Source organism: Perognathus longimembris, chromosome 6 (genome assembly GCF_023159225.1).
Source record: "Perognathus longimembris pacificus isolate PPM17 chromosome 6, ASM2315922v1, whole genome shotgun sequence".
Lineage (NCBI taxonomy): Eukaryota > Metazoa > Chordata > Mammalia > Rodentia > Heteromyidae > Perognathus > Perognathus longimembris.
In genome coordinates, this window is record NC_063166.1 from 8,267,704 (window position 1) to 8,288,609 (window position 20,906).

Sequence of the window (20,906 nt, forward strand, 5' to 3'; positions counted from 1 at the left end):
CAGACGCCCTCGGGCCACGCCCACTTCCGTACGGAAGGACTGCGCAGGCGCGCCAGGAGGTGTAGCTCAGACTCCACCCTGCACGTAGCAGCACGCAGGCGCAAACTCACCCCGTGGCCAACGGCTCAGCCCTGCGTACGCGTCCACTGGGACCCAGCCTTGGGGCTAGTGCGCAAGCGCGGCGCTTCCCGACTCCAGGTCGCCCGCTCTCCGTATACGCATGCCCGGGCGGCGGCGGGAGAGCGCGGAGTGGACCGCCGGAAGTGCCCGGGCCAGCACCACCGAGAGCAGGCTCGCCCAGTTAGCTAGAGGGGCTCGCTTCCGCCCCGCTGCAGGACTGGGGGTGGCCATCTTGGGTGCGTGCAATCCCGGCGTGGGAAGGGGCTGCGTGTGCACCGGGAAGGGGGTGAGGGAGACCTCTGAACGGCCGGCTGGTCTCGACGCGAAGCGTGGCCCCGACGCGCCCTCTCCCGGGACGGGTCCCCACGCCGGGCCCTCCCGGGGTGGGGGGGGGCTCTTCCTCCTCCCGCGTCCCCGCGGGCCGCCAGCCCCCTCCCTGGCCTGCGGCTCCGGCTGCCCCTGCCCTGGGCAATCTCCCGGGTTGCAGGTCCTGAGCGCGGGTGGCCGGGTCCTCCGCAGAGAGGGGGCGGCCTGCGAGGTCCCCGCGCGCGCGCGGGGCGTGGCCCGGGCCTTGCGCGCCGCCTCCGCCCCTGGAAAAGCGCGCGAAGGGTCCCCCTCCCCTCCCCCTCCCCGCCGGGCCGGCTCCCGGGCCCTCCCCCGAGCGTGGCTTTGCATTGCTTGCTCGGGGCGGAGCCCACGCTCCGGTGGTGGTGGTGGCGGTGGGGTCCGCCGAGTGCACGGGCCGAGCAGCGCGAACCCCAAGTCTTCAGGGCGCCTGAGCCCTTTCCCTTGCCTTTTCCCCTTGTTGTAGCCGAAGAGAACACGTGAATTCTGGAAGTAGCGCCTCCGTAAGATGGCCACCAGCCTGAGCGAAGAGACCGACGGGGGCAGCGTGCGTAACGACTGTCTAACTTACCGGTGACCCGAAATGCAGAGTGGTGGAGGTTCAAAAGCATACACACATCTTAATTAAACCAAGAATTTGGGTTGTCTCTCCCCCCCCCCCCCCCCCCACCCCTTCTCTATCTGATTTCCTTGAGGAAGGGTAATTCAGTCCTACCCATCACCTACTCTGAGTCCTTGTGGTTAACGCCCTAAATGTTGAAGGTTTGGCTTTCATTCAAACTGCAGAGGGAGCCGGGAAGACTGTGTGTGTGTGTGCGCGCGCTCGCGCGCGGGCACGGTAGTAATCAGAAAGAAATAGTATTTTTGGTTCTGTGTCAAATACAACGTTTTCTTTCCCATTGCACTTTTTTTTTTAGATCACTTATGTGAAAGGAGACCTCTTTGCATGCCCCAGAACAGACTCTCTGGCCCACTGTATCAGCGAGGACTGTCGCATGGGTGCTGGAATAGCAGTCCTCTTCAAGAAGAAATTTGGAGGGGTGCAGGAGCTGCTAAGCCAACGTGAGTTTTGAAAGCAGCTTGTTTCGCCTTGATTAAAGCATCTTTTGATCTTTTGGCATACCTTATTTAAGATGTGCATGCAAAGGGGTTTCCAATGAATGAGTGCTTTTTAACTGTTCAGATTGTTTTTCCTCACAGGAATGGCCTCTGGTCCCTGCCTTTATCATAACAGATTACTGTAGAAGTCTCTAATCTCTTTTTCCTCTATCATCAGATTTCTTTGATAATATTAACCTGCTTCTCTGAAATCTTTGGGAACTGGCTTAGCAAAGTCCACACGTGTCAGGTTGGCTTTTAGGTCCTCTACTTAACTAATGTTCTACTTATTTTCAATGATAAGTTTAGAAGTCATCTCTTTTCACTTACTACCGATGTCTTTACACCTGAAATACACTGTAGGATCACTGCCTGCCATTTTTTCTGACTCCAGCCAAAGACAAAAGCAATTTCCATCTGTCTGTCTTTTTTCTGTTGATTGTGGGGCTTGAACTCAGGACTTGGGCACTGTCCCTGAGCTTTTTCACTCAATGCTAGCCCCCTACCACTTGGAGCCACAGCGCCACTTCCAGTTGTCTGGTGATTAATTGGAAATGAGAATCTCCTGGACTTTCTTGACTGGGCTGGCTTTGAACCTTAATCCTCAGATCTCAACCTCCTGGGTAGCTAGGATTATAGGATTATATAAGCCAGTGGTGCTCAGCTTGATTTGAAATTTCAGTAATTAACTTGTTAAAATATGTTTCTCATAATGTTTCACATGACTGTAGAAGACTATGGAATGGCTGTGTTTGGCAATTGAAACATTCTAAAACAATTTCAAAATAGTAGACATTCCAACTTTAAAGTGGACAAATAAGGGTATAGTTTGGGGCAGGATAAAAGATGGAATGTGAGGAAACACATATACTTATCTTGAGAAAAAGAAAATATAGGAAATGGTAGTTTCTTCATAGGTTAAAGTCTCTTCTGGTTCTGAGATAAACTCAGATCTATAGTGATTTTTTTTTTAAATCTTAAGAGTAGAGATTGGTTGCTTTTAGTTTTCTTTTTTCTGTTCCAGTATTAAATGACTGTTTTTCTTAGAGAAGAAATCTGGAGAAGTGGCTGTTCTGAAGAGAGATGGGCGCTATATATATTACTTGGTAAGATGGGGCCAAAACTTGATGCATTGTGTAGATTGGTGAACAAATGGGCTTCCTGCATTTTTACTACCGGTCATGATGCTCCATTTTAGATAAGTAAGGATGTCATAAAGCTTCTGATCTCATTACAGATGGGGTCAGGTGGTGCTGTTTTCTTGGTTTACCGGCTGCCTTGCCGCTTCACAGGCAAGCCTGTTGTGCCCTGTGCACCACTGACCTCAAAGACTTGTAATAATATGGGACACCTCCTGTGATTTCTTTCCTTGCTATAATGAGAAAGAAAAAAAGAGCAAAGTCTCAAGAGACAGCATTCCCCAAAGAGGGTTATCTCTTTTTCTTCCCTGTCAAATGTAGCACCGAGAAATAAATAACGGAGTTCCTCTCCTGGATGGATGTGGTACTGCCTGCATGCGGGCAGTACCTTTGCCTGTCTAGTTGCTTTTTGGCCTCCCAGAGCCTGTGGCTTCTTTAATGATGGTGGTTGTTGGCTTAGAGCCAACCCACTCACCGCAGGCCTTATCTGGATGGCAGACTGAGTGGGGAGAATTTTGTCTTTAACGCTAATGTGACTTTCATTGTTTTTATGTAGGAAAACTACCAGTTTCCCCGTTGTTTTGTAGTAAACAAAAGGCAAGCAAGTCATGTTTTTTTCCTGATTGTGTCGGTTCTTCCTTGTCACAGATGTCACTTACCTCTTGGAAGTGGCACCATACCTTTCACCTGTCTTGCCTAAAAACATTTTATAATAGGCACAACTTACCTATCTCATGGGTTCCTTAGGGGAAAAAAGATTGATTGCTTGATGTCAGGGCGTGGGTTTCTTGGCCCCATTTAGTGGATTTTCCTGGGGCCTTCCTTCCATAACAGTATGGAATGGGCAGTATGACGTTTGTCAGCAGCGCCCTAGATGAATCTGCCAAAATGCACTTGTCCTCTTAATGTTCATGATGTGGAGGAATATGATGACTATTTCATGCTTTCATTTTTAGCTAATGAGAATTTGAATCCTTTCTTTGTATTTAGATTACAAAGAAGAGGGCTTCGCACAAGCCAACTTATGAAAACTTAAGGAAGAGTTTAGAAGCCATGAAGTTCCATTGTTTGGAGAATGGAGTCACTGATATCTCCATGCCCAGGCAAGGAAATGTAGGGCCCTAACTGAAGATATAACTGATTGATGAGGTTTACTATTTAACCCCAAGACAAACAACTTCAAAGTGGAGCCTGTAGATTCAAAGGTAGACAAATAGCCAAACCTGTAAAGCCAGTGAAAAGGAGTGTGATCTTAGGCCACAACATAGCCATTTTCTAGTTTAAGTCCAATGGATTGGGATAAATAACTTGAAACACACAGCTGCCTCAGCCTACTCATTGGGGGAGGACCCATGGTCTGTCAGTCACACTTGCATTCCCTCCATCTCATGCTTAAAGCTTGTTGTCTGTTCCACAAGCACAGTCAGCTAAAGAATGAGCAATTGTGGTTTCCCTCTTGGGCCACTTCTGGTCTCCCAGACCTGTTAATCCTGCTAGAAGAAAGTTGTAAATGATCACTGTCTTTTGTACTACATGTTTGTTTTGTGGTCAGTGTGGGTAGCAGCCAATGGATTTGTCCTGTGATTTCCCAGAAAAGAGCCATTAGGGACCGCAAGGAATGATCTTGGTTTTCCAGTGACTCTACTTCCTTTTCAGGATATTGTCTTGTCACCCAGTTTAGAATTAGTGCTGACCCTACACATGCTGATTCATCGAAAGTCCTGAGTTACTGTGAATGTGTGTACAATGACCCTCATCTCACACTGATCATGGTTTATATAACAAGGCTGATTTTTTTTCTAGTGTGAGTTCTGGGACTTGAAAACAGGGCCTGGGCACTGGCCTTAAACTTTTTTTGCTAAGGCTAGTGCGCTCACACTTGAGCCACGGCTCTACTTCTGGGGTGTGTGTGTGTGTGTGCGCGCGCGTGTGTGTGTGTGTTTAATTGGAGATAAGAGTTTCATGGACTTTCCTGCCCAGCTGGTTTCTAACCGTGATTCTCAGATCTCAGTCTCCTGAGTAGCTAGGATTACAGACATGAGCCATCAGCACCTGTCTGGACAAAAGACTAATTTTTTAAGATTACAATATTTTAGGAACTTGATTCTTAAGTTATCATTTTTAAAGATACCTTTTTGTCCCCAAGGATGTTAAGTACCAGTAACGTAATGTCTTGGGAGAAAGGTACCAAGTGGTGCTTTTATGGAACGAGATTTTATGCCAGGGTGTGGTAAAGATTTTACTCTCAATTGTCTGCAGCTTAGTATTTTCCCACTATTCCTTCTTAACTTTTTTCAGAGGTCTTGTCCTTTGTTCCACTTCTCCTTTTTATCATCATTAGCATCCCATTATAAGCATATTTGAAGAGTACTAGGTTTTACTGATCCATTCACAGACAATTTTCATCCAGAGTATGTGATAGTGGCATGAAACAACTGGAAAGTGCTATCTTATTAAATAAAGAGAAGTGACAGCTGTTGGATGTTAGTGCTGCCTAGGAACAGTCACGGGTGACAAGAATTGACATCCAGATTCTTTCAGTGGCTGCCTGTAAGCGTGAGACTAGAGGACTCTATGCTTTGAGTGTATTCAACCCAAAGGAAGGGGGAAAGGAGCAGAGTCCTAGATTTCTTTCCTTACAACCAATGGAGGTGTTTTGTCTTTTTTTAGGATTGGATGTGGTCTTGATCGGCTGCAGTGGGAAAACGTATCTGTGATGATTGAAGAGGTATTTGAGGCAACAGACATCAAAATTACTGTGTACACACTCTGAACAGATGAACATTTTGGATGTGTCCCTGTTCTCCTGTGTCGTCCCTCCTTGGCCATAGGAATGAGCAAACTGACTTTAACATGAACAGAGGAAAATGTTCATGTAAAGGACACAATGTCATAGGCAATACTTAGGCTGCTATACATCATTTTTTGGGACTCTGGTGGAGGGATTGCTTGGGAGATGTTGCTAATATTTTTTCAGGAGGTGTCCTGATTTGTTCAGCTGGCCATTAGGTGGCAGCATTGATTGTTTTTCTCTGCATTTTAAAGAGAAATTTCAGAAAGGGAAGGTTTGAGTCACTTAGGTTTGTTTTTATTAGTTATACATTTAACCTGGTGTTGTTCTTCTCATCAGATTTATCCTAGGAGAGAAGTATGTGTTGTTTTCATTACAAAATAGAGAATTGAGGTCTACCTTGTTACCAAGAATTTGTGGTGACAAAAAATGGGAAAATAAATCCTTTTCAGTAAGGTTCTCTGCTCATGTCTGTGCTGTTACTGACTTGGGTAACAGGAGATAAGAGGGGCTGACTTGAAGATTCAGCAGACTGTCTACTGGAAAAGTAGCAAGGTAAGAAATAAGTAAGAATGAACAAGAAATATGGATAGCATGATTGGCAGGCAGGGTTTAGAATCCAATGGTTTAGCCAAGGGCTTAGTATTAAAGCCTTTGGGGGAACTTGAATGTCTCTCTCTTCTCCCCTTGCATTGGTGTTAAAAGTCAAAATCGCCAGACCTGCTGCTGTTTTTCTTTGTTTAACCCCTAGGTCTGTCACAGAATTTGCTGCTTTCTTTAGTGTAAAAAAGCAAGTAGTGGATCTTAGAATGGACTTGCAGAAAGACAAGATAAACAGTGGTTTAAATTGAATCTCTGTGCTTTAGGCTCCTGTTCTTATCACATTTCAGACTGCTAGGAGGCAACAGTCTCAGAAAGTACTAAATTGTGCACCTTTGTAGAGCAAAGAAATGCTGCCTCTCTTTGGTAGCAGGGCGAGCAAGTTCATTGGCAAACCTTTAAACCGAGGCTTTTCTGTAAGTTTGCTTCTGTGTCTATGAAACAAAATTGAAGGAGGAAAAAAAATGAGAAAATGTCTAAAGACACAAAATAATGAAAATGGATAGTGGCAGAAAGCTAAGTATTTTGTTTAACTCTTTGTAGTAAATCTTTTAGTTTAATTTTTGCTATGGTGGGGATTGGACCCAGGGCCTTGTACATGGTAGGCAAATGCTATTCCATGCCTGTCCTTTGGCAAATGAATCCTAACACTCGGATCACAACATTGGTTTCCTATACTTTTAGAAAAGGTTATAGCTATTTTTTTTTTTTTTAATGGAGCATGAGCCTTGTTTTCCTTTGCTGAAACCTCCTCTTACCTAGGATTGGCTGGAGGTAGAATGCTGGGGCTCAGCAGGGTTGTGATAAAGAAGTCTTGTCAGTTGTCTTGGGGTCAAATTCCAAAGACTTATCACATTTGAGCCCTGGGGAAGGCAGCATGGCTTGATAATCAGAATGAACACCTTCTTGGAAACTCAAGTTAAGAGTTTGGCAAGCACTCAACAATTCATATGTAGACTTGCCATTGTCCTTCCATCACTAGCATGTGCCAGGTGTCCAACGTTCTTACACAACGCATATGTGAGCACGGAATTGCTTTTCTCTCTTTAATCAAAAGCTTATTTCTTATTAACGGACAGTTGGGTTGTGGCTACCTTATTTCATTCCCTGTGCTTTTTCTATCATCTGCCATGTATCTTTAGAGATGGGAATATTTATAAGTAATCCAAGGGGAAAATTTTTTTTCAATGTTAAGGAGAGGGAGTCCAGGATTTTGCACATGCTAGGCAAGTATTCTACCACTGAGCCACCTCCCAGCCCCTCCAGAAGAAAATATTTAAGATCAAGATAATGGTGGTGAAGTCTGCATGAGAGAGTTATCACTTGTGTTGTCTTTTCAAGCTCTGGTAGACTTTTCCCTTCTTTATAATGTAATGGCTTGGACCTTAGCCTAGGACACCCCTATCCCCAAGTCTCACTCCCAGTTCATGGATAACTTCCCAAGTTGCAAGTTCCTTAAAAAACCAGGCCGCATTCGTTCCCCAGTCAGGGAACCAAAAAAAAAACCAGGCTGCATTCGTTCCCCAGTCAGGGAACCAAAAAAAAAAAAAAAGAAAAGAAATCAGGCTGCAGAGAAACTGCACTACTTTTTTTTTTTATTATTACTGTAAATAATGCTGTTTTTTTTTTTTCTTGAAAAAAAAAAAACAGCTCACATTGAATGCATTTCTGGACATATTTCAAAGATCTGTACCTCGGGTCTGAGGACCTTTGCCTTAAGTAGCCCCATTGAGGTGTCCTTAAAACCTTTTGCCCCAGATGCTGCTATTCATATGTGGTTGCTTTCCTCTCCTTGTAGATCACTTTCCTCTTTGCCAAGGGCTATGGTAGGGAGACATAGGCATAGCCTAAATGAATTACAGCAATGAGAAGTGTGTTTTGAGTCCCCCCTTGTACAGGAGGATTGGTTGGTTTCAATATGTTGTGCAGCTCCAAGTAGTGGTAGGAAGACAGGCATGTCTTAAATGACATACAGATCACTGCTTCTCTTGGGGACAGCAGGCAGACCTTAGTGGAAAAGCAAAAGCAAAAAGAAAGCATGTTATCAAGAGTCCTGCTGCTACTCAACAGTTATAAACAAGTTTCTGAGCCAAGGCTGCTGCCTCCCTTCCCTAGGAAGTCCCTGGGTTTCTCCTCTGTCGTCTCCTGTGGTTTCTGGCTGACCTGGAATTCACTTACTTCATTTGTGTTTTGGTGTGGTTTACACAAATTCAGCTCTAGATCTACTTTTATTCTGTTCTCTTGAAAAATAGATGGCTAGACAATTAGCTATTACTATTTTTGTTTTGCTTTGTTTTGTTTTTTGCCAGTCCTGGGGTTTGAACTCAGGGCCTGAGCACTGTTGTCCCTCTCTTCTTTTTGCTCAAAGCTGCACTCTACCACTTGAGCCACAGCGCCCCTTCTGGCTTTTTCTATATATATGGTGCTGGGGAATGGAACCCAGGACTTTATGTATATGAGGCGAGCACTTTACCACTAGGCCATATTCCCAGCCCTATTACTATTTTTTTTTAATTTAATTTATTTATTAATTGAACACAATTTTTTTGACAAGGTGTTATGCAAAAAGGGTACAGTTACATAGTAGGGCAGTGTGTACATTTCTTGTGATATCTTACTATTTTTTTTTTTTTAACAAAGGATGAAATAAAAGGTAAGTCAGGTATGGGATGCTGAGATTGGAAGGATCAAAATCAAAGGCTAGCTTAGGCAAAAAGTTCATGAGACCACTTGTCAACCAGTAGCTGGGCACAGTGGTGTGCACTTCTCCCAGCTAGTGAGAGGCTGAGATGGGGAAGACTGCAGTTTCAGGCTAACACAGGCAAAATATTCAGGAGACCCTATCGCAAGGGAGGCATGCTAACAGCTCAGGTGATAGAGTTTCTTTCATATGTACACTAAAGAAAGAGGTATATACTGCATTATTCACTTAAATCTGACTTAGCAATCAACTTTTCTCAATCTGGTTTTTGTTTCCTCATCATCAGCTTCCTTCTTTCTCTTCTCTCTCTTAATACTATTAGGTACAACCCTTAATTATTATCCCCCCCCCCCAAAAAAAATTACTCTTTGAAATGCTTGGCCTTAATGAAAAAAAATCCCTGGAAAGCAAAGCAAGACAAACAAACTCATCTCTGAAGACTGAACTAGCGAGGAAGCCAGAAGAAGTCTCCTTAATAAAAGATATTTTAAGAAGAAGTAGTGAAGAAGTAATAGGCCCTTTTACTAAGCCGCTATCATCATTCTGTAGAGTCTTGGTTGGGTCTGTAATGACAGTGCAAGTACCTACCTTGGAGGAATTTTAAAAGTTTAAGCATTTCCTTTTCAGAGGTCACTCTTGGAAATTGTCTATACTGCTACTTACTCTCTTGAGGCAGAGTACTATTCTCATTTTATGTGATCAGATTGCCACACATGTTATTGCTCTTTCATAGACTCTGAATTCAGTGATTTATTTATTATTTTTTTTTAGAAGAAGGACACAGAGTCTGAAAAGGATGTTTTTACAGACTGTCAGATGCCCATTCTGAATGTCCAGGTGCCCTGTGTCAATATCTGCCCACACTCTGGGACATGGCTATTTCCTAAGCATACCTATGAAACAGTATCTTCTCCACGGGTATGAAATGTGAGAAACAACAAAAACAAATAGAATGGTCTTCGTGGAAGCATGTAGCTTTCATGGTTTATTAATGCATGAGTGCCAGAATGGTAAAGAGCCTTTTCTGTCACTGGGATATTTTGACCAGGGACTTGGGCTTTGTAAAGGGGTTCAGCTCAGTCATAGCCTTTCTCTGGGAGCAAACTAGATCAGACCAAATTCAAAAAGGTAGTAAAGGATCCTTTTTATCCTCTTTCCTAAGGATAATTGGCCTGTTTCTGTAAGAGTCTAATTTACCCTCAGCAAGAGGCCAAATTGGCCTTAATTGTGTCCTAATTATTTGCTTAAATAGCTAATCTTTACTTCCAGTTCTCCTATCACCTCCTGATATCTGCAGGAGGCTACTTCTGAGCTGCTGGCTAGTGTACAAACATCTTTTAACCCTTTAGACATTCCTGTATAAACTAGCTTGTTGCTCTGTCACCCTGACTCCTGGCATTCAGCATTTTCTGTGACTTCTGCTGAGCTCTTCTCCATAAAGAAAATGTACTTGGCATTATAAATTCATACCACCATTATTTATCTTTCTCGAAGCATAAGCATTCATTTGGAAACCTTAAAGCATGTCTGCCCCCAAACCAAAAGATGAAGACACATTCCCCTGGGAATTTCAGAATTACCACCAATGAAAGACCCCCCCCCCCCCCCTTACAGGGCGAAAATCCTGTACAAGAAGCTGGGCCCTGGTGGCTCACGCCTATAGTAGCTATTTGAGCTGAGATCTGAGTGTCATGGTTTGAAGCTAGCCCATGAGATTCATCTCTAAATAACCAGCCAAAAGCTGGTGTTGGAAGTGTGTCTCAAGTGGTACAGTGCTGGCCGTGAGCAGAAAACATTAAAAAAGGAGGAGGCCTTGAATTCAAGCCCCGGTACTGGCACAAACAAAACAAAACAAATAAAACAGAAACCCCACCTATATTAGAGAAATGGAGGCTAGACTGCAAGTGAGTTTGGGAGTAGGGAATCCAGAAGTGCAGATTCAGGCTGGACACCTGTACCAAGGGACATGCTTAGAGGCTGTGCTTCCTGTCCATAAACAGCCTTTCAGTCAAACGTGGAGTATTTGTATTCAAATTCTGGGAGTGGGAGGGAAATGGATTTAGGCACAGGGATGCAGACAAAAGGGGAGAAATAGAGCAAGTTCATCTCTCCCAAAGCAATGAAGTGTTAGGCCACTCATTCCTCCTGACCTCAGGCCTTCTAGCTAAGTAGACAGCTAATCAGAGATGGGCGCCATGGCCCAGGAAAACTCACATAAGCCTGGAGCCGGATGCCTACTTCAGGATGTCCGCCAGCTTCTCCTCATAGTATAGGAAGTTCTCCTGAATGTCCTCCCAGGGCTCAAAGGCCTTCGATTGCCCCTCTTCTTGCTCCACGAAATTCTGCCAGACGTACTCGAAGTCCTGGGGTTTCATGATTCGCAGCTTGCAGCCCGCCTCCTTGAGCTTCTTCAGAGCAGCCTGGATCTCTGGCTCCTCCCACATGAAGAGTCGGCCCACCAGGATGAGCAGGCGCAGGTTCTTGGTGCCGCCCAGGGTTTTGATGATGCGGTCAGCACAAGCCACACAGGGGCTGGAGGACACGTACCAGGTGACATTGTAGCGCGAGGCGGGGTCGAAGGTCGGCAGGATGGTGTTGAAGAAGGCCTCCTCGGCATGGGCACCCGCGTGCTCATCTTCCAGGTAGCCTCGAGACGCCTGCACTTGGCCTCCCTTGCCCTGGGCCTCCACCACATAGCAGAGGAAGGTCTTGTTCCGCCCGGAGCTGTACTCCACATTCCGGAACTGAAACTTAAAGAAGTTGACAGGTAGCCGCTCCCTGGAGAGCAGGAACACAAGGGGTCAGGGGGAAGAGAGACAATAAATTTCTTGTTTCTAGGACCCAGCCTGGGGTAGGTAGATCTCCAAAACACATGTATTCTTAGTAAAAAAAATAGGCTTTGCCTACACTAATGTCAGTGATTAAAAACAAAAGGCAAGAGAGGATCCAAAAGCATTTGTGTGGAGGAAAAGAGAATTTGGATCAGGGTTCGCATTCTGCCACTGCACTAGGAAGGAAACATCGCCATTTTCACCATCACTCTAACAGCACATTCCGTCCTCTTTCTCCCTCCCAGCTTCCTTCATCCCTTCTCTCTTTGCTTCCTTTCTCTTTATTTATTTGGCAGTACTGAGGTTTGAATTCAGGGAGTCACACTTGTTAGAAAAGGCACTCTACTACTTGAACCATGTCTTAGCTCTTTTTCCTTTAGTTATTTTTCAGAAAAAAAATCTCATTCCACCTCCCTCCCCCCCCCCCCCCCCTGCCCTGTGCCCTGGGAAGGGTCTAGTCAGAGACTGGTCATCCTACCTATGCTTTGTGTAGCTGGGATTATAAATGCACCACCATATCTGGCTTTTGTTTGTTGAGATAGGTTCTCCCAAACTCTCTGTCGGAGAGTTGGTGTTGAGCCACAAGCCTCCAGATCTCTACTTCCCAAGAGGATTACAGGTGTGAGCTACCATACTCTGTCCCTCTCCTTTCCTTTCTTCTGACAGGATTTCACTAGGTAGCCCAGGCTGGCCTTGAACTCATGATCCTCTTATCTCAGCCTCCTGAGTGCCTGGATTGCAAGAGGACCATGTAGTTCCTATTCCCGAGTCAGTGAATCTTTAGCAAGACTATGGCTTAGGAGTTTCACAGAGACAAAAATGTTGAGACAAACCCACCGCAACCTAACTCAGAATGTCGAGGCAGGAGGAGATTCTCTGGCATCAGTATTTAAAAAAAAACAAAAACAATACATTGTCAGAATGCGGCTTGGTTTGAGACTTAGTGTTCAAACAGCATGTTTACTAAGTCGCAAGCATGTTAAGTTTCTCATGACAGCAAGACAAAGGCTTTTCAGAGTACTTCATGCTTCCGTTTCTCCGTGCAGCTCATGTGAACTATTTGGGGCATGGAAAAGCTTATGTCTTTAGTACATGCTCTTCTGTTTTGCCAGTCTGACTTTTCCTTTGTACCCAAGCCTATGGACTGTGAGCGGGAAGACCCGGGAGCACCCTGGGACAGTGAAGTTCATGTAGAGCACTGAGCCATTTCAGAATCTCCAGAGATTTGACCTTTGCTTTCTAGATGCTTCTAATCTAGGAGCTAGATTCTAGCTGGACAGGAAAATGTAAATAAAATAGCCAAGAACATCAGAAGTGGGCAGGCAGAATAGAGAACATGGATTCCTTGATTTAGGTGGTAGTAAGGAACAGTTCCTTGCCTTCTTAATCTTATCTTTTGGTAGTTTCTGTGTTTTGAACTCAGGGCCTCTAGGCTTGCTGGGCTGGTGCTGTACCACTTGAGCCATACCTCCAGTCCTGCTTTTTGATGATTATTTGGAGATGCAGTCTAGAAACCGTTTCTGCTTTCCTGCCTGGGCTGGCCTTGAACTGTGATCCTCAGATCTCAGCCTCCCGAGTAGCTGGGATTACAGGTGTGAGCCTCCGACACCCAGTGTATTTCCTTTTCTTTCCCCAGAAAGGTCATCAGATGCCCTGGGCAGCGAGGGAATCCCTGGGTCCCAAGTCCTTGGCTACTATGGATAAGCAGCAAATGCCAAAGAGCTGAGTGGACTTGAGTCATTTCTCTGCAGGATTCCTCCCCCCCCCCCCCCCCCCCCATCCATTACCCACTTCTCTCCACTCAAGTTTCCAAGTCTCTTGCTGTCAAGTTAAGTCTCCACTGTGGAGATGGCTGTGTTTGAGGACCCAGCCCCAGGATTCCTTCAGGTCCTATATTTAGCCCTCTAAGCCCCTCTGTCCCCGGTTAGAGGTGTTTATTATTTACTTAACATTTTAGCAGAGTGCATCACCTGATAGTTCCCCTTTCCTCTTCCAATCCTTGTGGGAACTCCATGCACACCGAGTTCTTCCTTGTTATTCTCACTCTACCAGACTTCTCCTGAACTCTGCTGCTTCTGCACGGGTCCCTAAAGTGGCTTTTTGCTCTTGAGAAATGCATGGCTTATTTTTATTTATTTATTGAGCCACAGCTCCTGTTCTTGAGTGGCGATAAGAGCCTCACAGGGACTTTTCTGCCCAGGCTGGCTTCAGACTATGATCCTTAGATCTCAGCCTCCTGGATAGCTGGGATTATAGGCATGAGCCACTGGCACCGGGCTAGCTTATTTATTTAAACCTAAGTCCTTTTTTTCTTCTTTAAGGCCTGTGACAAGACTACCTGAGTCCAATCCAGAGCTACCTGTAGAATGGATTCTCCGTTGGAGAATGTAGTGGAAGTATTCAGGGAGTTGAGCAGTAGCCGTCCATGTGGTCCTTCATGTTTTGTTCTGGAGCCCCCCCCCCCCACCCCTCCAAGCCCTATTCCTCTAACCAAGAGTAAGAATACAACTGCAACTCAGCTGGCTGACTGTGAGAAGCAGCCTTTCTATAGCTCCTCCCTCCCTTGCAGGTTCTGACATGTGTCCCTCGGCACCAGAGAAGATCCAGAGAAACCCAAGCCCTACGGGAGAGAAGAAAGGTCACCTCTCTATAAATATCTGTTTCTGACCCCGCTGGCCAGCAGCCCCAGGGTCTGTCCTGGCCCTCAGCAGGGCCTTTTGCACAAGGAGTCCTCAGGAGAAGTGCTTTCAAGAGGCAAAAGAAAGATGGGAAAGTTTGGTTCCTCATGTTTCCCTTGAGTTTGGCCTAGAGACTGAGCTTGCTTGGCTTTTCAATGGGCGTCTGGGAAGTTAAACGAGGTTCTATGGGCTTCCCATAGACCACAACAGACAGGGCCTGGAGGGCAGTCAGGACAACAGAAGTGGAAGAGGTCTGCAGGTTCTGTAGGCAGCATGGCCATCTTAGGTGTTTTAGGCCAAATAGTAGCAGGAGACATTTAACTTTGAAAAAATCATAAGCTCCCCCCCCCCCAGCAGCATGACATGCCTAAATATCGTATTTAGCCCTTTGTTCTCTACCCCAGCAGATAGTTCACTGTGAAAGATGCGTGTGTGCATGTGTGTGTGTGCACATGTGTGGTGTGGGTGGAGCTCTCTCCCTCCACGTCCAGTCCCTTCATCCACAAAACCAACAGCACAGTTCTCCTCCGCTCCCCACAGCCTCACCATTAGGCATTATTTTCACATATTTTCTGAAAACAAGGCCACTCACTCCTATTTCCTCTGCTTAGACTACGAGGCTACTGGGCATCTCATGATACTAACAGGGAAGCCTGGAATCCTAGTAGCTAGCAAAAATTAGGAAGATGGGCTGCTTGATGAGGGAGAAGATAATATGGTACCTAGTCTTCCTCAGGTTTGCATTTAAAAATTGGCTTTTGCTTCGCAAAAATCCATAGCAAAAGGGAGCAATCTGGAGGCCAGTAGAAGCAGATCTGAGGTTCAGCTTTTGCTCCACAATAACCCATAGAGAGGGAAATCTATTCACAGGTGCCCGAATGTCCACTCATTTCAACTTCTCCTCACCAGACCTGTCAGTGATCTGTTTGAAAGAGGTAGAGTTATTGGTTTCATTTGGCTGCCTTCTTTTGCGGATCACTTTCCAGACAGATGCCAAGGAGTTAGCATAATCAAGGAGACGAGTGTAGGTCAGAAGGAGCAGGTTCTAGGTATAAGGAGGGGGTCCCAAATTAGCACAACTGGATGGGCTCTTATCCAAGACAAGCAGGGCATCACCCTCTTCTTCTTAGGAGCTAACTGCTCACTCAGCTTTGACCTCCTCCCAGCCTTCCACACAGTCCAGGGTTGCCAGCTGGGCTTTCTTCCCTTCTGAATGGCCTGCCTCCCTTCTCCTCTGTGTCCCTCTGCTGAGCCAGAGTAAAATGCTGGGAGCTAAAACATTGAGCAAAAGATCCTTTCATTTATTTCTGGCCCATCATGCTCCCTTTGATAGCAGGATCTACAGAAACATACACAACACTTCTCTAGACAAAGACAAATAGGCAACTAGCTAGGTGTACCATGTAGGCCCATTCACTGCTCCCTATGACAGAGAGATGAGATGGGGATTCAGAGCCAGCCCCAGAGACCTAGAAATCCCGTTAGCTTGCTGCAGACCAAGACACACGCTCACCAGGGAAATTCTCCTTCTACCTGCGCTGCCTACACCCCTTAGACTCTCCTGAGTGTACTTCCATAAGAAGCTCTGCCCCAGTTCATTCTATCAGGAGATCTGGCAGAGAGCCTAACACCCAGTGGGTGCTAGTTTATTAGTTCATTCATTCACTTATTCCATTAGTATTTATTGAGTACCTACTAGGAGCTGAGTGCCAGAGGTAAGGCAGTGAAAAAGGCACATTCCTTGTCCCTATGGAGGAGGGTAGATGTACTGACGGGGGAATCAGGCTGGAAGAGAACAACTTGTATTCAGTAAATATTTGTGACTAGGAAAATCTAATTTATGGTTTTTTATTTGCGGTGTTTTGGAGTCAGCCAGGCCTAGGGTTCATGTCCTTATGCTATCTTTGGGCAAATCACTTATAACTACCTGTCCCTCTAAGGTTTAGATTCCTTATCTGAGAGAAGTACTCCAACCCATCAGATTTTAGACAACAAGGAGACACACAGTAAATTAAAGCTAGCCTTGATGGATGGAGCCTTCTCCAGCTTTCAGGGCTCCGTCCTGAGCATTACCAAACCCCATCCCTCCACTACTCTTCCAGAGGTTTCTTTTTATTCTCTGCTTCAGTGGTATGCTTGCTAATTGTTTAACAACCAGCTCTCTGAAAGAAAATAAAAAATCTCAGATTCCTAACACTTGCTGATTTCTCTAGTGTATTTCTGCCATGGCAGTTTGGAGCCAGCAATATGAAGTTGCTTGACACAGACAGGGAATAGGTGCACACAGTGGGCTTTCAAGCCGGTAGGAGCTGCCCGCCACCCCCTTCCCAATCTTTTCTACCATGGTATTTTGTTAATGTGCTTAGGTCTGCTTTCTGAGTATACTATTCAACCAGAGTCTCAACAAACAGAGTTGTGACTCCTCATTCCTACCAGGTATCCTCTCATGTTAGATGTTTCCCTGAAAACCAGCTGTCTGCTAGCTTTAGCCCCAAATGTGCAGGGAGCTTGAACAGGAAAGGAGTTGCTTTGCTGATCCCTTATATTACGGGGCATGTGGAGTCAGTGGAGAGGAAAGCTGTCTCCTCTCCCTGGCCCTGCACAGACATAGCTTGTACCTCTGGGCTATTTTAAGCCTCTGTTTACCCAGAGGGGTCCAGGAAACAGATTTCCACAGCTGTTCCCTGTGGCCAGGAAATCCTCAGGGCTCCGCCTCCCACCTGAATCCAGCTCAGAACAGTCGCTGGGAAAGCTGAGCCTCTGTGGATCCTTGGCAGCGCTCGCCCTCACCGTCTTGTAGGTGGAGCTAAGAGGAGAGCTGCTCTAAGAACCCTGGGGCTCTGAAGGAGTGAAAAGAGTTGACCAGACACCTGACTAGGAAGGAGTCGGAAGACCTGTCCTTTCCTGGTGCTTTGGTCTTGGGCCTGTCAACTCAGTCTTCATGAGTCTCAGTTTCCCTTTCTGTTAAATGGAGAATATTAATCTGCCTCTTCCAGCATTGCACCAAGGGCGGGAGGGGTGCGTGTGGTAAATAAACTCATTCACTTAAAGTATGTCGGGATTATAAGACCTTGGACAAATGTTAGTTATATCAGAGGATCTAACCCTCCAGGACTTGCTCCCCTGGGAGCCCAAAGCATGTTCGCTGAACGCAGTAGTCTAGCTTTGTTCTTGCCCCTGTTCTGGGGAAGATCACAGAGCTGCGTGGAGTGGAATTGTGCCTACATGTGTATGACCAAGGACAGCATGGTCCCGAGTGCTCGGGTCCTGGAGGAAGGCTCACTTTCCATAGGCAGCCATTGGAACCGCTCCTGCCCTGGTTGCCCTAGGCCTTCCCTGTGTCCGTATTCACCTGTGCCCGGCTGCACCCTGAATCTCAGGATGAGGGTGGGATGAGGGGAGAGCACACGGGCAAACGGAAATTTGGGGGCCACTCAGGCCTCAGGAATGAGGCTGCATTTTGCTATAAACTCTATGAAAAAAATGTCTGAACGGGAAGGGATCTTAGCCATCGACCAGTGTAGCTTCCTCATTTTGAACTTGAAAATGGTCCCATGGAAGCCAAGCCTGGGAATTCACTTGTCCAGCTCCAAACAGTGAGTCCATATTACCACCCAGGACTGCTTCTCCCTTCGGAAGTATCATATCTCCATTCTTCCTGAACTTTCTCAGTAGGGTAAGATCTCTGCCTGTGCACATTGCTGGAGACCCCCAGGAAAGCCTAAGGGTGGAAACCTTAGGCTCATGAAGGAACTGTGGCCTCTCCCATTCCCTTCCTGTCTTCTGCTTAGGAAGGGAAAAGGTAGAGATGACCGGTTGGTTTTATCCCTGGAGATGGCATGATCGGACGCCTTCTCCGTAGCTGTAATCCTCTTTCTCTGGGCTTCAGTTTGATAGGCTGTGGTTGAGCTCATGGAAATGTTTCTTTGTCCATAAGCCTCTGTGCTGTGATCAGGGTGGGGGTGGCAGTGTGGGGGTGTGTGTGTGTGTGGGTAGAATGGACAGACTGTGGAGAAGCTCCGTAGAGATTCGGTAAGATGGAAACTGCTTCTCCCTTGCCTTTTGGGAAGGACAGATCTATCGGCTGTGTTTTAGGCTTTTCTGTTCCAGAGAGAAGCACTACAGAAAATAGTAGAGACAGGTACACAGAGGAGAAGCCCACTCAGACGCAGAGCGGAGAGAAAAGCTGACTTTGACTGGGGCCTTCGTTAATTGTGCCAGCCTCACCAACCCCCCTGGGATTGAACGACCCAGAGGGACAGGTGAATCCCTATGTTTCCAGGCCTGAGAAGCAGTATCCTTCTCTGGGCCTTTGCCTTTAGGGAGCTCCTCCTACCGTCTTCCCATTAGAGAGCCCAAGATGTCACCACGAATCCAGCAGAAATGGGCTCTGTTCCCCGGAGACCACTGCAGAGACACGGGTGTATTCTCATGGCCACAGTGAACCCGGCAACCTCCACTTCTATTTGAAACTACCCAGGCCTGCTCCAAGCCCTTGCTCTCCTGGGGAGTGGCCCAACCCCCCACGCAAGTCTCACCCGCTGATGATCTCGAAGGGTGGCAGGTCAATGAGTTCCTTCAGCTTCTCGGGGTGTTCAGCAAGATCCTCCAGGTCCTCCCCATTTTGGGAGGCTGGCTCCGGGGCGGCGGTGGTGGTGGCGGCGGCGGCGGCAGCGGCCTCTTCTTTCTGGGCCATGGAGACGCTGTGGCTCAGGAGTCACAGAGAAAGGAGAGGCTGTGGGCCTGGCCAGGGCCTGGCGGCAGAGGCCCAAGCAGCTGTCAGCGGCTAAGTCTGGCTGGGGATGACAGAAAGAGGACCCGCAGGCCAGGCTTTATGCTCGCGTCCCCGCAGCCCCGGGTTTTATAGCCAGGGCCTCCCGCCCCTCCCCTGAGCCCTCTCCCTCTATCTTTTTTTAATTGAGTGACAGCAGATGCCAGAGTGGGGGAATGGAAACTCTGGCCATGAATCCCCTATTTATCAGTGGGCAAAGACAGGAAGCTGGCAGGTGGGAAGGGCTGGGCCTGGTCCTCCCCGCCTCTCCCTCTTCTCTCACACTGTGCTCTTCCCTGGTTTTGGATCCAAACTTTTCCAGCTCCCTGGGAACGCCGTGGAAGGGGCCGTGGAGTCATCCTGAGATTCAGGAGAGAAGCCATCTCACAGTTAGTTGTGAGCAGGATGAGGCCTGTATTGAAAGAAGGGTGGTGGTTGCAAAGAAACCCGGGCCATTTCCGCTGGAGGGAAAGCTGGGTTTGGGAAAGGAGGGCTCTAGGGAGGGATAAAATGAAAACCAAGGATTTGGGAGGAGAGTATGTGTTGTGACTGACTCGCCTATGACCAGCCCATAGTGATAGGAGCTGCCATTCACTGAGCTTCAAGACTTTTAAATGGGCAAGGCAAGGAGTTTAGTGCAATACCTGTGAAAGCAGATTCATGCACTCTACAACCCTGGAAAGCAATGGCCCTCATGTTACAGGTTGGTATGTTTGAGCAATTAGCAAGGCTACCTAGTTGAGGAGAGAACTCCTCAACTAGAGAGGGAACTCAAGTTAAAGAAGCTGGGGTCCTGTGGATTCTTCTTAAGACCTTGGCTTTCTCCGCACAAGGGGAAATCATTTGTCTCTGGACAGATGAGTCACAGATTTTCACTTCTAATTTTTCAGGACCACCCTGGCTTCTGGCTTGAACTTGAACAAAAGCAGGGAAGAGGAGACACAGAGGGACCACAGTTGAAACTAGATGAGTGGGGAGGGGACACTGAGCTAGAACAGCAGCAGATACATGCTGGACAGTTGCTATAGCGTACATGGTATGCTTAGCAGGGGCCACACCTCTACATGTTTGGGGCAGTGTAAATACTCTAGGACACTCTCAGGGAAACAGAAAGGAGGGTCGGGGTTACCGGCAGGTTGAAAATGAGGAACCTAGGATCACTGACGAACTGGTCTGAAAAAAAAAAACCTCTGACTAGGGGTTAGGTGCTGTGAGAATCTAGACCTTCCCAGAGTGTAACTAGGGAATAGGAATTGGGTTGTTTGAGTCAGTCACTTGGAGCTCTCTCTGTACCAGAGAGTTCTGGGCAGCACAGCACATGCTTAGTATGGTTGGTGCCCAGCATTTTCCTTTGCCCAGGATGTTCTTGGCATCTCCCTGTAGTTCAGGTACAATCACTAACAGTTCCCCTTTCACACCTGAATGCATTCCAGTTGGACAATAAAGCACACCCTACCTGTTAGACTTATTACCAAACCCATTCGTGCTCAGAGATTATTTTCTCAAAGATCTTCCCCAGGGAATCAAGCACAGGGTAGAGGTAAGAGTGCTTCTGTCCACAATGAAAAGGCAGCAACAGCCGATGAACAGCATGGAATGTTTATTATGACGCATACGTAGAGAATTCAAATGCAAAGGCTTTACTCCATTCTTTTATGGAATCAACGTTTACTACGGGCTCCTCGGTGCCAGGTGCTGTAGTAAATACTAAGAATGCAGAGATGAATAAGTGAGGCTCCAAGGCTTTATAACATTTGGGCATCCATCAGGCCCTCAGGCGTGCCTTGTCTCATTCAGCCCGCATGCCAGTCTCCCTTGGTGTGAATTATTGG

The 20,906-nt window shown here is 46.7% G+C and overlaps 2 protein-coding genes across 6 annotated transcripts; one reads left to right on the plus strand and one right to left on the minus strand.

The window, feature by feature from the left end:
• Window positions 1-79: 79 nt before the first annotated feature.
• Oard1 (O-acyl-ADP-ribose deacylase 1) lies at window positions 80-20,328 on the plus strand. Of its 5 annotated transcripts, XR_007211192.1 has the most exons (8): window positions 106-356; window positions 932-1,012; window positions 1,383-1,527; window positions 2,611-2,669; window positions 3,693-3,805; window positions 5,373-5,684; window positions 12,395-12,397; window positions 20,318-20,328. XR_007211192.1 is itself a non-coding variant. In XM_048347812.1 (6 exons), exons 2-6 carry the CDS (start codon window positions 974-976, stop codon window positions 5,473-5,475), a joined length of 459 nt encoding a protein of 152 aa, XP_048203769.1. In that variant the 5' UTR covers window positions 106-356; window positions 932-973; the 3' UTR covers window positions 5,476-5,961. The 5 variants fall into 5 exon arrangements, 4 of the variants coding, with proteins under 4 accessions (XP_048203772.1, XP_048203769.1, XP_048203771.1 ...); XM_048347812.1 differs by lacking the exons at window positions 12,395-12,397; window positions 20,318-20,328 and having other exon boundaries at window positions 5,373-5,961; XM_048347814.1 differs by lacking the exons at window positions 12,395-12,397; window positions 20,318-20,328 and having other exon boundaries at window positions 111-356; window positions 932-1,064; window positions 5,373-5,961.
• Apobec2 (apolipoprotein B mRNA editing enzyme catalytic subunit 2) lies at window positions 7,677-19,131 on the minus strand. The gene is made up of 3 exons (XM_048347811.1): window positions 18,842-19,131; window positions 11,009-11,572; window positions 7,677-8,100 (listed from the first exon to the last, which is right to left on the minus strand). Exons 1-2 carry the CDS (start codon window positions 18,997-18,999, stop codon window positions 11,029-11,031), a joined length of 702 nt encoding a protein of 233 aa, XP_048203768.1. The 5' UTR covers window positions 19,000-19,131; the 3' UTR covers window positions 7,677-8,100; window positions 11,009-11,028.
• Window positions 20,329-20,906: the final 578 nt, after the last annotated feature.